Raw genomic sequence first — 21004 nt, 5'->3', positions numbered from 1 at the left:
TATTGGTATTCACAACATTGATGAAGGAATGGCTCACATGACAGCTTCACAGACACAGTTGGAGCAGTTTAGACAGTTTGTAAAAGAAAAGACACCGATGGGCAAATCAGCTCAAGGATAACTTCCAAAAAATACATACATTCCAAAATTTATACTTCACACCAGTCCTACAAGAAAGCACAGAGTACAACAATCTCTACTTCGATTCACTTTACTGTAGAGAAACAATCCTGAAGTAAAGATGTCACTGGATAATTGCTGCCTGCAGGATCATGTTTACATGCAAGAACAGACCGAATCATGTAGGACGATCCTGGTCTGCATGACCATTGCCTTATGATCAGTGTTGGGCTAGTAACTTCCAAAATGTAATACATTATAGATTACTAGTTATTGTCATTTGATAGTAATTAGTTATATTACAATACTGTCTCTGAATTGTAATGCTTTACACTACTTTTGCGTTACATTCACTGCTGTTAATGGATGTATTATTCTGATAGTAAGATGTGCTGCATAGGTGGGTTCTAGTGATGTGCAGAGATGTATCCGTGGATCATGTAGGTCATATCATAAAAATGAACCTTCTGATTTATACCGGGGGAGAGATGGAAATAGGTGAAAAAGGATTAAATGTCTCCCCATTAAGAAAGACGAGGTATGGCAGCATAACGTCATTGATTCTTTGAATCTCCTGACAGTGTCGGGTCGGAAATAAGGACCGGCCGGGCCAGTAAAAGACCTGGTCCCTACCCTAACCAACGTAATAAACTCAATAAAATTACTCTATTAGATTTCTTCTTTAGTCAAAAGACGGCGTAGTCAAAAACTTCACTGGAGACGGTCAAGAGTCGGTGCAAAAGAGTTTATTCCAATAAAGGACAGATAAACCCGAGCAACATCCCTGCAGGTCTCAGGATGGAACCGAGTTGGTGGTCAGCGAACATCGCCTTATATTCACCTTAAGCTCCACCTTGTCCCTCCTTTCAGGTGGGCGTTACATCTTAACTCCTCCTTATCTCCTCCTTCTAGGTGGGCGTTACTCCTTAACTCCACCTATGGTGTTCGCTGACCATTCCCCCCCTTTGGTGGATTTCTTATCCTCTATTGCCATCTAGTGGCCTTTTTCTTGTACTGTTTTACCAAATTAACCCTTTCATTAATGTTACAATTTCCACTTTTTAACTATTATTATGTGTAATTATTGTTACCATTTATCTCTCTTTATATTTTTTACACTACTGGATTTAGAAATCCACCAATATGTTTCAACTTCAGTCCCACCGTATTTTTTTAAAGTTATACAGGCATAGTTTGACACCATTAAAACTTAAACACTTACAATCGTATTTTTTAAAAGAATTAATAAGGAGTAACATAGTTCATACATGTATAACGTGATTCAATGAACAATTACATGATTTAGCAATGCCAACCATGAGGGTGCTTTGTCTCATACAAGTTAACTTTCAGCAGCGCAGAGCTTGGTTGCATGCAGTACCTAGCCGTACCAGGCGCCATAAATCACAACATGTCATGATCTCATTCTTGGCTTCAGTTCGCGATGATCTCAGCCCTGGCGTACGTGACTTTCTGCATGTGCCTTGCTTCTAATGAGCGGGTTACGGTTGGCTAGGTTTTGCCTGCGCGGCCTGAGCAGCTCCTCTGCTCATTAAAAAGCACACGTTCATGAATACACAGAGTATAGGAATAATGTATGATAACACACAGAATATAAGAATAAAATATGAGTTTAAACTCACTCTTTAAACACTCAGTAGGTATACACTCAGTAGTAAAACACTCAGTAGTTTAAACACTCAGCAGTCAGACTTCACACTAAAAGAATACTCAGTAGTAAAACACTCAGTAGATATAACATATTGCAAACCATTGATAATGTGTATAAATATAGAAAAAGAACCTAACAATCAATCTAGGATTTAGGCCTTATGCAATCAATCTAGGCTTTAGGCCTACATGATCTTTAGGCCTTATTCAACAACAGGATCAGTCAGGATGAACTGACAGCAGCCTCTCTGAACAGGAAAGTAATTCATTACAGCACAAACACACAGCCTATAGAAATCTATTTACGCATGATCCATCAGGGGAGCTACTGTCTTGTTAAGAGGAGCCGAGTTCCCCTGTAGTTTGCACCCTGACTACAGTCTCGACCATCAGATTCCCACAACAAGAAATAACGTTACTCTTTTACTCCTGGATTTGATTTTCTGCTGCAGAAATGTTTCTCGGTGTTGGTGAATTATTAAAAAAACACTTGATTTCGGGTTAAAATGCATTGTAACGTGTGTTACTGAGATTGTAATTATATTATATATATTTAAAATAATAATATTACGAATTTTTTTAGTAATGCGTTACATTACTGCGTTACAGCAAAAAGCAATACACTACTGCAATTGCGTTGCTTTAGTAACGTGTTACTCCCAACACTGCTTATGATACAGTGGTCTGAAAAGAGAATTACTCATGGATGAAAGATGAACTTAAAATTACAGGCTACATAACTTTACCTGACAGGCCTTCATCAAGTTTTGCGGGGATACTCTGCCATGTGAACTCCCTCCTGTTGATGCCCTATTTAGTTAAACAGTAATAGTTTCTGGAAACTCACAAACAGCGAGGATCAGTCTCTCTCCAATGTCAATTCAACTTCGGCAGCCAGCGGGTGCGTGCGTGAGGCGAGCACAACCTCGACAGTTTCACGGGAACGCACTCGTTGCTACGCCTTGCGCTCGACCACTTCACCTCACTCTAACAGCGAAACTTGATACTGAACATAGACTGTGTCTGCTGCTCCCTGATAAAAGATACTTGCTGATACCTGTTCAGAAAATCCCAAGTAAACTGGAACTAATGGGAACTTGTTTTAACAAGCTAGATAAAAGGTCATTCCCAAAACAGCTTTGGTTTAATATTTGATTTGATCACATTAATGTTTAAGTTGAGATTTACAAGAAATATTTTATTGCTGCTGTGTAAAGTGAATACTGCTGGGGAAAAAGCACCTTATTTGTTTAAAGTGTTTGCAAAGCACATGTTATTGCACTTATGTGTATATAGCAGTGCATTTAAATTAAAAGTGCACAATACACTACTTTAGAATTCATTATTCAGTTTTGCGCGTATATATATATACATACAATATATACATGCATAGGCGGAAATCCTGGGGGGGTCAGGACCACCCCATCTGAGGGTTGTTCCCCCCCTTAAAATCCATTAAATAATATAATAATATATATTATTGTGTAAGTAGTAAAACAATACCAACGCAAACTGAGCAATTAAAGTTCCTTTTAAGTTTAGAAACATTTTGAGTCCCCCCCCTCTCTTTGCCACGGTGGTTTGGTCCACTGCCTGCTTTCCCTCTCACAGCAGTCTGGTGGGAGAAAACCAGTTTCGAATCCATCAGTAGTTGTGGAGCTCCAGTAATGTTCAGCAGGCTGGCAGAGCTGTTTTATGCACTTTAAACATTGGAAGAACTGATTCTTTTGTCTTTAATACAGATGATGCTGAGTCATTAATAAATTAATCATGATAACCAATTGTTTTTCCATGAGCCCACTCTGTTATTATAACATTACCGAGCTTGTTTGGTAGCTTGTTTAACAGCTTATTTCACATGTGTCAAACTCAAGGTCCGAATCCTGCCCGCCACCTCATTTTATGTGGCCTGCACGGCATCCCACCACTGGATCGCGGTGTTTCCACATCCGCGTTTAACTAAGGTGGTTTTCCGACAACGGGAGATGAGAAATGTCCAAGAAGAGAAAAATGTATGCAGAAGGAAGGCAATTTCATGAAAGATGGGAGGGTGAATACCTGTTTGCACTTCAAGGAGAAAAACCAGTATGTAATGAAGGAGTACAATAAACATTGGCATTTTGACACCAAACATGGAGCTAAGTATGCAAAATTTAGCCTCCTAGAAAAACAAAAACTTGTCCAAGAATTAAAAGGCAGAGTGGAAATGCAGCAGCATATGTTCACAAAAGCTACAGCCAAAAATGATGCAGCAGTGAAAGCTAGCTTTATTGTGGCTGAAGAAATCGCCCAGGCTTCCAAGTGTTTTTATGAGGGTGCATTTTTGAAGCAGTGCATGCTAAAGGTGTGCGAGCAGGTGTGTCCCGACCAGATGCAGACTTTTAAAAATGTCAGTTTGTCAAGAAACACTATTGCAGACCGAATTAAGGAACTAGCAGGAAATCTGACAACACAGTTGGCCGAAGAGACACTTTTTTGTTCGCTGTTGATGAAAGCACGGACACCACTGATACAGCGCAGCTGTCCATTTTTATAAGAGGGGTCAAGTAGGACTTCTCTGTTACTAAGGAGCTTTTGGATGTAGCTGCCACGCATGGGACTACAACTGGGAGGGACATTTTTGATGTGGTGGAGAAGTCCATAAGTAAAAATAAATTACCCTGGGAAAAGTTGGTGGGGCTAACTGCCGATGGCACACCTGCAATGTATGCAGAAAAAACATGCTTGGTTGGACTAATGAAGGAGAAAATGCAAAAAGTAACTTCCCCACACCTCTGATAAGGTATCATTGCATTATACATCAAGAAGCTCTGTGTGGAAAGGTTCTGGAACTGGAAGATGTAATTACCACAGTCATGAAAACAGTGAACTTCATTCGGGCCACCGCCAGTTCCAGCTGTTTTTGCTAGCGTTAGCTAACTAACATTAGGAACAATCCGCAGCTGACATTTTTCTGGCTTTATATTAGGTTTTGGAAAGAGAATCATACTTCTCCTGTCAGCCTCTCTGGGTAGCTGCTGTAACTATTACAAGATGCCCTAGGAACAGCGTTTGAACAGATCTTAGAAAAATACAGCAACAAAAAGCTAAAAAACGACTGTTTTTACATTAGAGTCAATGGAGCGCAGCCATGAAAGTGTCGGACCTCAGTTAGAGCAAGTCCTATAATGCGCTGTGATTGGCCAGCTGTGTATTCGGGGCGTGGCTTATTGAAGGGTCAATTGAATGGACCCCAGTTAGAACAACCAACATTTATACTGGTGCTGCATCTTCTGATTAGGAGGGAACCTGCTCAACCTCCTGAGCCACAGTCAAACCTCCATTGTAGAGGCGGCTGGCAGGAGCTGTGGTCAGAAGGTCATCAATGCCTGTCAGCAGCAACCTAAGAACCAGTTGGTGGACACTAGGCTCAGGAGGTAGAGCGGGTTGCTCATTAATCGGGAAATCAGCGGTTCAATTCCCCATATGTTTCAGATACCAAAACCCTAAATTGCTCTCTTATGTGATTTTGTGTGAATGTCAATTTCTGTTTCTGCTGAGCAGAATCAGTGTGTGAATGTATAAATGAGATGTAGTGTAGAAGTGTTTTGAGCGGTAAGAAGACTAGAAAGGCCTCTCCAGGAAAGATTCAGGAGAAACAGTGCAGATTCTGTCCTGGACCAGCTGCGAGCCGTCCAGTCCTTCTATAACCAAAGTGAGAATTGTGTCCATATTCTCGGCACAAAGTCAAAACATGCCAGTAGGTGTTGGATTCTGCTATGGTCTCCAATCCTTTTTGTGATGTTCATGAACAAGATCTCACGGTGCAGTGAAGGTGAAGATAGTGTCTGGATTGGGAACCTCATAATTGCGTCTACTTTTTGCAGATGATGGGGTTCTGCTGGCGTCATCAGACTGTGACCTTCAGCACACACTGGACGGTATGCAGTCGAGTGTGAAGTGGTTGGGATGAGGGTCAGCGCCTCCAAGTCTGAGGCCAGGTTTCTCTGCTGGAAAACGGTGGATTGCTCCTTCTGAGTTTCTGCCCCAAGCGAAGGAGATCAAGTATCTCTTTCCACAGCAGAGTGGATCGTGAGATGGAGAGGCGGATTGGTGCAGCATCAGCAGTAATGCAGGAAATGTACAGGACTGTTGTGATGAAGATGGAGCTGAGCTGGAAGGCAAAACTTTCAATTAGCCAGTCGATCTACGTTCCAGTCCTCACCTATGGTCATGAGCTGTGGGTAGTGACGGAAGGAATGAGATTGTGGATACAAGCAGCCATAATATGTTTCCTCCGCAGGGTGGCTGGGCCCAGCCTTAGAGACAGGGTGAGGAGCTCTGACGTCTGGAGGGAGCTCGGTGTAGAGCTGCTGCCAGTTGACATGACAACGGGATCCTTCTAGGTTTTTCTGGGCACATCCAACTGTGAGGAGACCCCAGGGTGTGTGCAAGGGAGGGCTAAGAGGCGGTGGTAGTGATGGGTATTGTTTTGCGATGCCAACATATTTCCCCCACCTATGCTTTCTAAATGAAACTAAATACTATACACACTTCAGCTGTGTGTATTTAGTGATGCAGGAGCAGCAGGATCCCTCCTTTACATAAATATTTGATGTTCTGTCTGAATCAAAGCGTATCATCAGTGTCTACGGCCTGCAGAATGAGTTGCGGCAGTAGCTCAGTCCGTAAGGTTTAGGCTGGGAACCGGAGGGTCGCGGACCAGAACACCTCCTTGAGCAAGCCCCTGAACCCCCAACTGCTCTGGGTGCCGCACTGAGTGGCAGCCCCCTCACTCTGACATTTCTCCGTGTGTTGCTATGGGTCCTGTTTGTGCATGTGTGTGTCTTTTGGACCTTTGTGTAAAAGGGAGGCCCACTGGACTTTCTGATGAACTACGCTTGAAAGGCATGAATTTCTGACAAATACATGTCAATGCACGTTGTTAATTTCTGCGCCCTCCACCATGTGAAGCTGGTGCCCTTTTTGTTTTCTTCGCCCCTCAGACAGCCTGAGTCCGCCACTGAGTAGAGTTGAAATTCGGACTGAACTCACCTGCAGGTTGAACTGAGGAGACGTTGCGGCTTCACCTTCAGAGGAAACAAACTGTTGCTTCTCCTTCAGTCTGTCACACTCTCACAACTTCACTACTTATATCTACAGAAGGCGCTGTGATGTCACAGCAGACACACCTTTTAAAGAAACGCTTAAAAAATGCAGACATTTACAAGGAACCATGTAACTGACCTCCAGGATGTCCTGTTCTTGTTCAAACATGTCATTTGTTCTGTAAGCGTAAACCTGTAAAAAGTACATCAGGTGACATTAGGAACAATGTGGAGCTTCACACTATTCCCCAGCCTTAACCCAAACCCTGGAGGGATCTGTGATTTCTGTTTGGAAGCAGCAGCCTCCCGTTCAGCTCTCCTGTGAGGGAGTTTGTCTTCTGTCTAAAGACCCGGACACATAAAGTGTTACAGCAAAGTTCTCCACGTCTTTGGGAAATATTTGGTTCATAGGGCTGGTTGGTAAACTACTGTAGCTGGTGAGCTAACTGCTGATATGCTAACAAGGCGGGATCATGCCCACACAGGTTAGTCACAAAACATAGATACAGGGGTGGAAATAAATCAAGGGGACTGGTAGATGAAAAAACAAACCAGCAAGCATAATATGTAGTAGTATGTTATTGCTATTAAATGTACAATCTGCTTATTAATCATTCAACTCAATTCTCATCACTGCTCACTCTGAATCAGGCTTTATCATTTAACTTAACCCTCCTCATCAGACTGCTCACTGTCTACAATCATCCTCTTTGCACGGCCCAGGAAGTTTATTTTTTTAAGTTCTGCTTCAGCCTCCTTTTCATCTGTGTTTGTCTCTTAACACAAGCCGCTTTCACACTGCCTTATTTCTTGTAGTATTACGCCTATATGGCGGCTCACTGCACTGTATGATGGTAAGGAGCTAACGCATTCTTATCTCAGAGCGTCATTACCAAAGCTTTCAGACAGCGTGACAAAGCATAATTATTTGATGCTAAAGGTACCCTTCAGCGTCCGTATGAAAGCTGCAGTTTGCTACGTCGCAGCAACACAACGCCTTTCACCCGAATGTTGCTAGCTAGCTAGCTAGCACTTCCGGTCTGTATGCGACACACCTACAGACGCTGAAGGGTATCTTTTGCATCAAATAACAACGCATTGTCACTTTTTATAAAGGGCTGGTATTTGACGCCCTGAGATAAGATCAGTTTAAAGGAGCCAGAATAGAGGTCTGATTTGATTCGCCTCTGAGCCGGGAACGTTGGTAGCAACAGAGATGGAACGATGTCTGAGTGAAAAGCCACAGACGGCATGCTGGAACAGTCTTTTTCTAAAAACTTGCAGCTTTAAAACAACCAGCCACACCAAAATGTAACCATTCATGAATGTGACAGCGCACTTTTATGAACGCATGAATGGTGACAGAGCACCTTCAAACATATGAACACATGAATGTGACAGCGCACCTTTACACATATGAACGCATTACTGGTGACAGAGCACCTTCATACATATGAACACATGACTTGTGACAGCGCACTTTTATGAACACATGAATTGTGACAGCGCACCTTTACACATATGAACACATAACTGGTGACAGCGCACCTTCACCCATATGAACACATGAATGGTGACAGAGCACCTTCACACATATGAACACATGACTAGTGACAGCGTACCTTCACCCATATGAACACATGAATGGTGACAGCGCACTTTTATGAACACATGAATGGTGACAGCGCACCTTTACACATATGAACACGACTGGTGACAGCGCACTTTTATGAACACATGAATGGTGACAGTGTTTAAACAGTGATTAAATTTAAATCTTTGAAACCAGATGAGCAGCAAAAGTACCCTTCGTTCCTGCGTTAACATACTTCTATCACATGTGCGAAAGGGAGTAGGAAGAAGTAAAACATATGTACTCCTACCCCTTTAATTCTTACATTCTTTCAATTAACAATTTTTATATTATTATTATGTTCTAGATACATTTATATACACACACACACACACACAGACAGAAAGACAACCACTCACATCCACACCTAAGGAGAGAACATGCAAACTCCACACACCTTCTTGCTGTGAGGCAACAGTGCTAACCACTGCACCACTTTAATGTTATTGGTATTGAATATGAGTGAAATCAAGTGTGAGACAGAGACACCACGGAGGAAGAGGTTTAACTCACTGCGACACACTAGAAATCATTTGGATGTATCCAGTATCAGTGTACATGGTCAGATTACTCTACCTAAATTTAAATTATACTAACTTCAGAGGTAAATTACAGGCCCTGCCACAACTACGGGCCCCTATGCGGCTGCATTCCCTTCATATATTTAATTTTATCAAAATATATCATATAGTCTATGATACACTGTATACGCTAATAGAAAAAGTTGATATTGATATTAATTCCTGTTATAGGTATGAGGAGGTTGAAGTTAAATGATTAATAAGCATCTTGTATGTTTACAAAACTTTACTGTCTATGAAGATTCTCAGTCATCCAGGTCATAGTTATCCAACGAAGGTTAAAATCAAGGGCAACTGGACTTGGTTGAAGATACTGGAAGACGTTTCGTCCCTCATCCAAAGGACTTCTTCAGTTGTGACTGACTGGCAGGGAAACTCAGCTATTTAACCTCAGTGGGGTCGTTGGCCCGGGTCATCGATACCGCTGGTTTGTTAGTGTTCCTGGTTGCTGTGACGACAGTCGTTACAGTCGTTAAGACTACCTGTAGCCAAGACTGAACGACCATCGTTGGTATCTTCACCTGAGGCCGAGACTGAACGACCATCGTTGGTATCTTCACCTGAGGCCAATAGGTTACGTTTGTTGAGTTTCCTGGGAAGTGATGAAAGGACAGCATTGTAAGTGGGGGATAAGTGGTGGCGTAGACCCCCTCCCCTGTTCAATGACGGCTTCTCCACCCTGGTGTAGATGCTTCCTTGACACCTCTTTCAAACCATCCATCTTCTCTGTCTAAAATGTGCACCTGGTGGTCCTCAAACGAGTGTCCTCTGTCCTTCAGATGTAAGTAGACTGCAGAGTCTTGACCTGAGGAGTTGGCCCTTCTGTGTTGAGCCATGCGTTTGTGTCGTGGTTGTTTAGTCTCCCCAATATACAGGTCTGTGCATTCCTCACTGCATTGGACCGCATACACTAGATTGCTTTTCTTGTGTTTGGGTGTGCGGTCTTTGGGGTGGACCAGCATCTGTCTTAGTGCGAACAGTAGGTATTGGTCTGTGTGTGGGGGTTTTCTGTAAACACCAATCTGCAGGCTCCTGTCCTCTTCAATGTGTACAGTAGTCCAGGAAGGCCAAACTGTTGTTGTGAACATCTTCTCGTGTGAACTTGATGTTACTGTCCACAGAGTTGATGTGTTCTGTGAAGGCTTGCACTTCCTGGCTTTTAATTTTGACCAAGGTGTCGTCCACATATCTGTACCAGTGGCTCGGTGCTATTCCTCTGAAGGAGTTGAGGGCTTTACTCTCCACTTCTTCCATGTAGATGTTTGCCACAATCGGGGATACCGGTGAGCCCATGGCGCAGCCATGCTTCTGTCTGTAGAATCCACCGTTGTACTGGAAGTAGGTGGTGTTTAGACAGAGGTCGAGTAATTTGCAGTCTGAGTCTAGTTCTGTTGTCCAGGAAGAAGAAGGAAGAAGTCCTTTGGATGATGGACGAAACGTCTTCTAGTATCTTCAACCGAGTCCAGTTGCCCTTGATTTTAACCTTCGTTGGACAAAACTTTACTGTTTTGTCCTAAGATTATTTAACAGCAATAGCCGTGTTTCCATCAGCGTTTAATGCGCATTTTGAGGTATCGCATTAGAAAAGGTTAATGGAAACGGCAAAATCCGGGAAAAAAATCCTTAATTTCGCAAAAAAGTTTTTACGCTCGCTTGAGGTGGTTTTTGTCTTTGTTGAAAAAGAGTAAATGCTCTAAATGGGAGATGCCCGGTTGTGCAGAGTTCTGCACGCCTGCCGAGAATTTCATGCACCTCGCGGCTGGTAACGCTCATTTGTGCTGAGAAAAGAGGTGGATGCAAATCTGGGCAGGTAGCCTTCATCATCTGTTCTGCTGAATTATGCATTCACCTCTTAAAGGTTCTTTTCAGATCCTTTGCTCTGCACACTGATCAGATGGGGTTATCACCGCATATTTTTGCTGAATCTCAATGAATGCTGCTTCTCTCTTCTCTTATTTTTTTCGTATTCAACATCATACCTTATAATCTAAATTTAATGTACTGAAACAATGTATATGTGACACAAAAAGGAAATTTATTAATCGGGCCGGTAAAAAAAATTTGGCAGATGGATTTATTTATCTACCAGTCCCCTTGGCAGCCAAAAATTTAATTTCCACCTCTGGGCGGCGCCAATCCAATTAGACATTTAAAAGCGAAAAGTAAGATTTTAACATCAGTCCTGTAATGAACAGGATGCCAGTGGAGGGAGTTCAACACAGATATATGTGGTCCCTCTTCTTCTTTCCTGTCAGGAGGCGGGCAGCAGCATTTTGGACTAGCTGCAGGCGTAGAATTGATGACTGATCTAAGCCCCCCTAAAAAGAGTTACAATAGGCAAGACAGGAAGTTATGAAGACATTAATCACCCTCTCTAAATCTGTAGGAGGGAGATAGGCCTTTCCCTTGGCTATAGTTCTTAACTGGAAGAAGTAGAATCTAACAGTGGAGGAAATCTGTTCATCAAATTTAAAGACACTGTCCAAAAAGACATCAACACTTGTCACAGTTGAGCAAGTATTAAAAGCTAAAGGGCCGAGAGTACCGACACAAAGCAGTTCATGGTGTCAAAACATTATGACCTCGACCTCGTTTAGGTTGAGGAAGTTTAGACTCATCCTTGTTTTGATGTCCTTTAGGCATTACAAGAACAATTTGTGAGCCACAGATGATGAATCACCTCAGATAGGGAGATTGAAATGGGCTCAAACTGATCCAGGACCAAATAGCAAGAACAGAGGGGTCACGGTCAGAGGGTGTGGTTACAGAAGATCAAAGTATTTCGACAAAGAATTTAAGGAAGGAGTCACAGAGGTCTAATGTAGGTATAATATGAACAGAATTACGGGGGTTTCTGAGGGTGTTAAACACATTAAAAAGAACTACAGGCCTGTGACAGTTATTAGAAACCAGGTTAGAAGTATCACATTTTACAGCTCTCTGATGGACAGACAGATGGTGCTGTAGGGTTTCATCTGACACTCTGAGTTTGTTCTTCCACCTTCTCTCAGGTTGCTGACATGCTTGTCTGAGAACACGGGTAGGTAGCCAGGGTAACGTTGCCAGGATGGATGTGGTATGTTCTTGTCTCTTTTGTCAAACTTTTGTCAAATTGTCAAAAGCCAGGCAGCCGAGTTCTGAACGAGCTATAGACGGGATCGGGCCTTTATACAGGGATTTCCAGTAATCCAGACGGGCTGAGATGAAAGCGTGGATGACTTTTTCAGGGCCTGCATGAGATAAAACATTTTTAGCTTCTGTGATATTTGTTGAAGTTGGAGGAAGCATGATTGTATTACTTGGCTGATCTGTGTGTCAAAATCGAGCTCAGAGTCAAACATCACACCCAACTTGCGAAGGGAAGGTTTGACATGGAGGAGAGGTTCCCCAAGGTTCTTACTAGGTCACAGGTCAGAGAAAAGCCATAGCATGAGGAAGCTTCTCCAGGTCAGTACTGGTTAGCAGAAATAGATAAATTTTACCTACATAGAGAGTAGGTGGCTGTTTTTTAAAGCACTGGGAGCTGATACACTGGACGGTACTGAGGCCAGAGCTCCCAGCACCACTGTGCATCGCCTCGCCCTCCTTGCGGCCTCAACACTCTGTGATCAGCTGATCTCACAGTGCTCTCTCTCTTACTCGAGGCAGTCAGGTAGAGAAGGAAGCACACATACAGTCAGTCACAGAGCTACAAAGTTTTGAACTTCAGATGTGTTTATAGTTAATAAGTATATGTTGGTATATGTTCTGTAACACAGTTTTTTTTGTTTGTTTGTTTGTTTTTTAAACCTGTCCTGCCCAGCAGCCTGGTATAGAGTATAATGACCTGGATACCATATTGTGCCAGACAGATTTTACTTTAACAAGAGAGTATTAAAATACTCCTTTGTCTGTTTTATTATTTATTTAATTATGTATTGATTTGTCACCGGGCCGGACAGGGGGTTAGACACGGGGATGGGAAGGCACAACCAGACAGCACAGAGAAAGGACAAGACCTGCAAGAGAAGGGGGATGGAAGGTGGGGACAACAGGGAAAAGCAGTGGGAAACACCAATTGCAGAAAGCAACAAAACCTGCAATAGAACAGAGAGGGGGGCTTGGGGAGGAGAAAAACAACAACAAAAACAAACAATAAAAATAAGAATAGTAAAAGACAACCAGCCGAACAGCAGCAATAAACAGCTGACATAGTAAGACAACTAAGAGAAAAATTAAAACAAGAAACAGTCACACACACTAAATAAGCAACACAGCACAGCCACAAGAGCTGGAATAATAATTAATTTAAATAAGTAATTGAAAGAAAAGCATCAGGAATAATTCTACCAGGGACAAACTAAATTTGTTTGTGTCTGTGTGCGTGTGGGTGAATGTGTCTGTATGTGTGTGTGTACATGTGTGTTCGCATAAGCCTGTTAAAGAATGTAGTTGTTAGTGAGAGTGAGACGCCACGACTGTAACAGGCAGGCAAGAACCCCAGTAGCCAATAGGGGTGGGAGAAAGAAAAAGAATAAATCAAATAAAAACAAAAATAAAAAAAACAAAACAAAGACTCCCAGATGCAGAGAGAGAGAGATGGCTCTGATTGATCCATTTTGAGATATATTGTAGTCTATTGGACAGGAAGTAATGATAAAAATTTGGCAGTTCTAAACCACCACAGTCTTTTGCTTTTTGTTCTGTAACACAGTTTACACACAAATCTGCTACGACAAACTGTAAATTGGATTAAAAGACAGTAAAATAGAATGTTTAAAGATATAATCAGCCAGTCTCCATGTTTTGGTCATATTTACTATTTACATGTTGTTTACTGGGAGTTTTATGTAAAATACTGTTTATTTACACGTAGTCATGTTACAAATAACACAAATGAATATCGATCAATATAGAAGAGATCAATGCTACACAGGGAGGTAAAATGAGAATAAAAAGATGTGTGAAAAACATTTGTCTCAGTCAGAGCTAAAGAGGCTTGTAGGTCTCAGTACTATGAGTCAGCCGCAAGATGGAGATAAATACCGTGTGTTCAAATGGATCTTTGCTGTAATGTCTACTCCAGTTTTCTGACCAACTATAACTAACACTAGTTTTATGTGACCAGACCACTTTTATTACAGAAACAGCAAAGGTAAGACACCGTTGGAGTTGGGATTATACAAATGTAGGTTAGTTTTTATCTGTGTTTTATTCAGTGAGTTTAGGGCGTAAAGTGATGAGTTATACTGCTAGATCAGGGGCTGTTTGTGTGGATAGCGTGAGATGAGAGATATCAGTGACTGCAGGCACGCACCCTGTTCAGACAGAGGAGAGGGCCCCCCCCCATCCCCTCCGGGCTCAGGAGACACAGTAAAGACATCAGATCATCTTAATGCTCAGCTTCTTATTTATTGTCAGCGTACAGCAGATAATGATTCACACAAGGGTTTCAAACCTGTCACTATCAGCTTTTCACACGATTTCAAGATTCTGGGCCCTACTTTCCTGCCGACACAAATCCAGCAGCAGCCCAACTGCAGCCAGCTGACTTTCCACTGGTGGAAGGTGGAGTGGTGCAGCTGAGGCTGTTGGAGCAGGTCAGGTGGTGCAGTGACATTTTACTTCTCAAACTGGCCTGAAATCCTGATGTGTTGCTAACGTATATTAATATTTGGGATGTTCCACATTTGTGTTCGGAGCCTTCTTTATTTCTCATAGACGCCTCGGCCTGACTCGTCCTGGTCCACTTGGTCTGTCTGCTGCTTTTAAAAAGGATGAGAGGAGCTCATGTGATTGGTCGTTACTGAAGCTCCACCTGCTGATTCTGTGCTCCTCCTACTAATCATTTATTCAGCCTCTCTTCCACGCTGCGCCGAGCTGCGACCGCTTTGAGGCACAGATGGTAACAAAAAGGACTAATCTGAGTTGGTGTTCTGCTGCTGGTGGATTGTGCTCGTGCCCAGTTTCAGGAAAATAAGGCCCGTTGTGAGATTACATGCTTAATGAGAGAAAGAGAAAGAAATGAGGAGAGAGATCAGCTGCTGATATTCTGCTGTACGTTGGTCCTGGAGAACTACTGCACAGGACGGATCTTCATGCTGATGGTCTTCAGGGAGTAGTCAAAACCCTTCCAATGGTACCACGCCACTCCAACAGCATAGAGAGTGCTGTCAGCCCCCCAGCGATAAACCCCGTTGGGGTTTGTAAAGTGACATTCGTTGTACCAGAACGCCCCCAAGAATGATCTGGCACAGTTACCGGGCCAGGAGTCCTGGTCTTTGTCAAAGGTGGAGAACTTCTGTCCGCTGTTAAGACTCAATGAGTCTCCTACAGACACACAGAAGAACCACAGGGTTAGTAAATTTGCATTATCTATAAGTATCAGCTGAACTTTTCACAGCCTGCAGTCTTCTATCAGACAGACTGATGAGACCAGTTATGGTCCAGACAGCTGAAGTCACCAGCAGGTCGATCTCTGATCGACTCAGTGTTTCACCTGGATGAAACGTAAGAAAATCACACGGTCTATTCCTTTTTTGTAAGTGAAAGTAACAGGTAAAACTTTCAAAATAAAAGTAGGATCATGTACTGTGTAGTTAGAAAGGTTATTATAGACTAAAACTAAAACTAACAACTAACTAAACATTTATAAGACCTGACCTATAACTTCAGATTAAGAAAAGTGAACTGGTATCATATGAAGCTTAAGTTAATTATATATTTAGATATTATTATTTAATTAAACCTTCATAACAAATTCATACTTGCTATGTGGAAGCTCAACCAGCAGAGGTCACTCTACCCCTGCTGAGGCGCCAGTGGAAAAATGTTTCTGACTTGTGTTGAAGGGGCATTATGAGTTTTCAGCGACCACTAGCGGTGCGGTTTTAGATTGCACCCAGCAGTGTTGGGCAAGATACTTGGAAAATGTAGTGAGCTAAGCTACTAGCTACTCTACATTAAATGAAGCTTCACTACACAGAAGTAAGTAAATAAATCTATATATATACATATAGATATATATCTGTGTGTGTGTGTGTGTGTGTGTGTGTGTGTGTGTGTGTGCGCTAGAGAGAGGGGGAGTTTGGGGTGCAGCAACCTGCTCAAGATGTAGAAGTGTAGAAAGACACATCTTACTCACCCGCCCCTCCATTGATGAATCCAGATACACTCAGTTTATATCCGTTACACTCTGAATCGATGGAGAATGAAGAGTAGCGAGCAAACACTTTCTTCCCCTCAAAGTCCTCCATGTCGACCAGCAGCTCATATTTTCTTTGCTTAGTCAGTTGGTAGATGTTCTCAAGACCTGCACACACACAAACACACACATACACACTGTATATATACATGTACACACTGGGCACAGTTTGACATTTTGGACAGACGTGGAGATAATTGATTAAAACACTCTCACACTAACTGATCTAGACTTTAGACACAAAACTTGGTCAGTCTCATTTCTGGATTCACACAACAAAGTTTCACAAAGTCACATTAGTGTTAGTTAGGTTTGGTTTCTCACCGAGCCAGTACTCTCCAGCAGCGCTACCAAAGCCCAGCTTGTACTGATCCCAGCCCCTGTAGAAGTTCACGGTGCCGTCCATCCTCCTCTGGAACACCTGGGGGGGACGGGATGGAGGGAGAACTAGCTAAACACACCAGATACCTGACAGCTCATGTTTCCAGGCAACAAGGTTTACTGCTATGTCATTTATTGTGAAAGTCCAACAGGAAGTGCTGATACTGAAAGTCACTCTGTGGTAATACTCACCGTCCAGCGACCTCCTTCTGTCGTCATGTCACAGTACACCTACACACAAACACATTCAGTAGGAAACTTAACACTGCATATTCAAACATGCTACTGGTGCAACAACTATCTAACATACTTATCCATCCAATAACATCTGTTATCCATATCTGTTGTATTAGTAAGTATCAGTCAGAACTTGTAACTATGTTTCTGTTAGAGGTGAAGTGTACCTGGACAGCAGACCTCTCTCCAAGGGGATAGATGGTGTACACTCCACTGGGGAGGCTCTTGTCTTGTTTGTAGATGTCACTGCAGTCCACCGGTTGGACGAGCTGCTGGCAGCTGGTCAACAGAGGAGCCAGGAGGAGGAAGACGACTGATACCAGCTGGAACAGAGCACATGTTGTCGTTCTGACTGAGCTTTGACTCTTACACACTGTTTTAACAGTTTGGCCTCTAGTTTCATGGCGGTGTGGGCAAAGACACCTCTAAGGTGGAGCTAACTGACAATAATTATCTGCCTGGGTTGTTGCTGTAGCAACCATCTAAGCTACCGATATCACAAGCCTCTTCACAGTTTAACAGGACTTTGAGATCTGTAAAATATCAGTTCACAAACTCACCTTCATTGTCAGATTTCTGCTGAAACTGCTGATGTGGATCCGTCTGATGCTCTGAAAATACAGCAACAATATATTTGTTCGTCACTGAACTCACATGGAACAGATTATTATGTGAATGCAGAATAAGTAGAATTTAAATTTGGTGTTTAGGTTGTAGCTCCGTCACTCCCCAATACACTAAGCTGGGAGGGACAGTAATAACTTCCCTCACAAAACTGCATTAGATACAAATCATGACACCGACTGTTGAATAGAATTGATCAGGGTTCAAAGTCTTTCTGTGATTTAGAATTGTTATTTCATGGTAATATAGGATTTTTAGAATATTAGAGTCACCTCTCAGTAAAATCAAACACAATTCTGCAGCATCACAAACTACAGACATGTTGACAGACTTCACCGCCATCACTTCATACAACCACAGTCTGCAGCTCTACAGACGCTCTGCAGTCACTCAGGAATCAACACATACTCAACCAAAACTCATCAGTATTTGGGAATATCACACATGATTATATAAGTTCATAAAACAGTTGCATTTTTAATTGAAATGCAATATTTAAATATTGCAAATTATTGCAACATGACTAAATGTTTATGAAGTTCAGCTCTATGTTTTGCTAATTCAGTCATTTTGGTTAAAAAAACTGCCCAAAGCCTCTGTGAGATCCTGGAGGAGCTGAGAATTATTTAGACATGTGTAATGTCTCCTGGTTGGATGCTTACCTGTCTGAACTCACCTGCAGGTTGAACTGAGGAGACGTTGCGGCTTCACCTTCAGAGGAAACAAACTGCTGCTTCTCCTTCAGTCTGTCACACTCTCACAACTTCACTACTTATATCTACAGAAGGCGCTGTGATGTCACAGCAGACACACCTTGTAGAAAAATATTAAATAAATGCAGACAATCCCATGGAACAGTGTAACTGACCTCCAGGACGTCCTGATCTTGTTAGGGCCCGAGCACGACCGTGTGAGGTCCCTATTGAATTTGCTCGGAATTTTTTTTAATTTTTTTTTTTCTGCAAAGTAGGCCAAATGACATGGCCTAAACATACTCGAAAACTCACCAAAATTGTCACTGTCAAACATGTCAGAACCGGTGAAAAATTTCGTATTCTACAAGTTTCGCACATGGGCGTTGCAAAATGACTCGCTAGCGCCACCTAGAAAATTGGAAAAAATTAGCCCCTCGTTCACGTTCAACCTACATGTACGAAATTTTCTGGGGACATGTATCATATCAAGACGCACAAAAAAGCCTCAAGAACCCATAGCCTAAAGTCAACAGGAAGTCGGCCATTTTGAATTTTACGGCCATTTTGGATGATTTACACACTTCGTACTTTAACGAACTCCTCCTAGGGAGTTAGTCGATCGACGTCAAATTTCTGCTGTGCCTTCTAAAGGCATTGACGATGAAAAGTTGTGCTATTTGCGCGTTTTCGTCAATGGGCGTGTCCGTGGCGTCGATGATTCGCAATGAAACAGGAAGTTGTTGTAACTTCAGTGTACATGCTCACATCGGACCAAACTGTACATGTAGGATGAGAGTCCCGCCCTGAACACATGTACATGCCGACATTCACCCACAGTCATAGCGCCACCTGCTGGCAACAGAAAGTGACCTTTAACGAAGCAGCCCCCGCCGCACGTTTCACCTACGTGCACGAATTTTCTGTGGTACGTGTATCTTGTCCAGACGCACAAAAAAGTCTCTTGGAGCCATAGCCTAAACCCAACAGGAAGTCGGCCATTTTGAATTTTACGTCAAATTTTGGATGATTTACACACTTCGTACTTTAACGAACTCCTCCTAGGGATTTAGTCCGACCGACCTCAAATTTCTGCTGTGCCTTCTAAAGGCATTGAAGATGAAAAGTTGTGCTATTTGCAAGTTTTCGTCAATGGGCGTGTCCGTGGCGTGGCATCAAAGATCAGCTCTTCGCCATGACACGGAAGTTGTCGTAACTTCAGTGTACATGCTCACATCTGGACCAAACTGTACATGTAGGATAGAGTCCCGCCCTGAACACATGTACATGCTGACATTCACCCACAGTCATAGCGCCACCTGCTGGCAACAGGAAGTGACTTTTAACGAAGCAGCCCCCGCCGCACGTTTTACCTACGTGCACAAATTTTCTGTGGTACGTGTATCTTGTCCAGACGCACAAAAAAGTCTCTTGGAGCCATAGCCTAAACCCAACACGAAGTCGGCCATTTTGAATTTTACGTCAAATTTTGGATGATTTACACACTTCGTACTTTAACGAACTCCTCCTAGGGATTTAGTCCGACCGACCTCAAATTTGTGCTGTGCCTTCTAAAGGCATTGAAGATGAAAAGTTGTGCTATTTGCAAGTTTTCGTCAATGGGCGTGTCCGTGGCGTGGCGTCAAAGATCAACTCTTCGCCATGACACGGAAGTTGTCGTAACTTCAGTGTACATGCTCACATCTGGACCAAAGTGTACATGTAGGATGAGTCCCGCCCTGAACACATGTACATGCTGACATTCACAGACAGTCATAGCGCCACCTGCTGGCAACAGGAAGTGACTTTTAACGAAGCAGCCCCCGCCGCACGTTTTACCTACGTGCACGAATTTTCTGTGGTACGTGTATCTTGTCCAACGCACAAAAAAGCCTCTTGGAGCGATGCCCTAAAATCAACAGGAAGTAGGCCATTTTGAATTTTACGTCAAATTTTGGATGATTTACACACTTCGTACTTTAACGAACTCCTCCTAGGATTTAGTCCGACCGACTTCAAATTTGTGCTGTGCCTTCTAAAGGCATTGAAGATGAAAAGTTGTGCTATTTGCGAGTTTTCGTCAATGGGTGTGTCCGTGGCGTGGCGTCAGAGATCAAGTCTTCGCCATGACACAGGAAGTTGTTGTAACTTCAGTGTACATGCTCACATCTGAACCAAACTTTACGGCTTGATAACTCTCCCACCCCGTTATGGAGGACCGATCCTGACACAGTCAGAAATAAATACAGAAATAAATAAATGCTCAATAATAAATAAGCATCCAATTAAATACACAAAAAAAAAGTAAATAAATAAATGTAGGTAGTAATTAATTATACAAGGAGACATAAATGTATATATTTTAATTAGTGCCTTTACTTATTCACCTTTGTTATAATTACCTTATTTGTTTATTCAACTTTATTTATTACTAATTTTTTTAATGTATTTATTTATGTGTGTGTTTTAATATTTTTGTCTGTTTTATTCTTCCTTTGTATTTATTTACCTTATTTATTTTCACCCATGGTATTTATTTCTGCCTGTCTTTTTTAAATTTTTGTATGCATTTCTGCCTCATTATGCAAATGAGGAGGGGCTGTGTCTCAAGGGGTCATCTTCTCTGCTATTGGTGGACCAGTCAGACAGGAGAGCTCCTACTCTGCCTGCAGACATCAACGATCTTGCCCTCACACAGTCAGATGGCTTCCTTCAGTGCGCTGAGGTGTTTAACAACTCTGAAGACAATACTACCAGCAATGTCTTCCTTCTCTTTTCACGTAGACGCTCCGAGA

General features: G+C 42.5%; 1 protein-coding gene across 2 annotated transcripts; it reads right to left on the bottom strand.

The window, feature by feature from the left end:
* Positions 1 to 14463: 14463 nt before the first annotated feature.
* Positions 14464 to 18325, bottom strand: LOC119884192 (microfibril-associated glycoprotein 4-like). 2 transcript variants are annotated; one of them, XM_038694656.1, is made up of 7 exons: positions 18194 to 18325; positions 17454 to 17504; positions 17061 to 17216; positions 16849 to 16887; positions 16600 to 16696; positions 16216 to 16383; positions 14464 to 15401 (listed from the first exon to the last, which is right to left on the bottom strand). In XM_038694656.1, the coding sequence occupies exons 2-7, from the start codon at positions 17457 to 17459 to the stop codon at positions 15148 to 15150; spliced, it is 720 nt and encodes a 239-aa protein (XP_038550584.1). In that variant the 5' UTR covers positions 17460 to 17504; positions 18194 to 18325; the 3' UTR covers positions 14464 to 15147. The 2 variants fall into 2 exon arrangements, with proteins under 2 accessions (XP_038550584.1, XP_038550583.1); XM_038694655.1 differs by having other exon boundaries at positions 18180 to 18323.
* Between the last annotated feature and the right edge of the window lie 2679 nt (positions 18326 to 21004).

The sequence above is a fragment of the Micropterus salmoides genome, unplaced genomic scaffold (assembly GCF_014851395.1).
Source record: "Micropterus salmoides isolate LMB-PRFRI ecotype aquatic unplaced genomic scaffold, ASM1485139v1 Ms_hic_scaffold_3264, whole genome shotgun sequence".
NCBI classification, from domain to species: Eukaryota; Metazoa; Chordata; class Actinopteri; order Centrarchiformes; family Centrarchidae; genus Micropterus; species Micropterus salmoides.
Note: the sequence above shows the minus strand (reverse complement) of the source record. Positions and strands in the feature narration are given on the sequence as shown.

Bases quoted from the DNA above. Each gene is read 5' to 3' on its own strand.
- LOC119884192 (XM_038694656.1), bottom strand. The intron at 16,384-16,599 runs GTGAGAAACCAA...GTGTGTGTGCAG, and splicing joins TGCTGGAGAGTACTGGCTCG to GTCTTGAGAACATCTACCAA. The intron at 15,402-16,215 runs GTGAGTAAGATG...GTGTGTCTGTAG, and splicing joins ATTCATCAATGGAGGGGCGG to GAGACTCATTGAGTCTTAAC.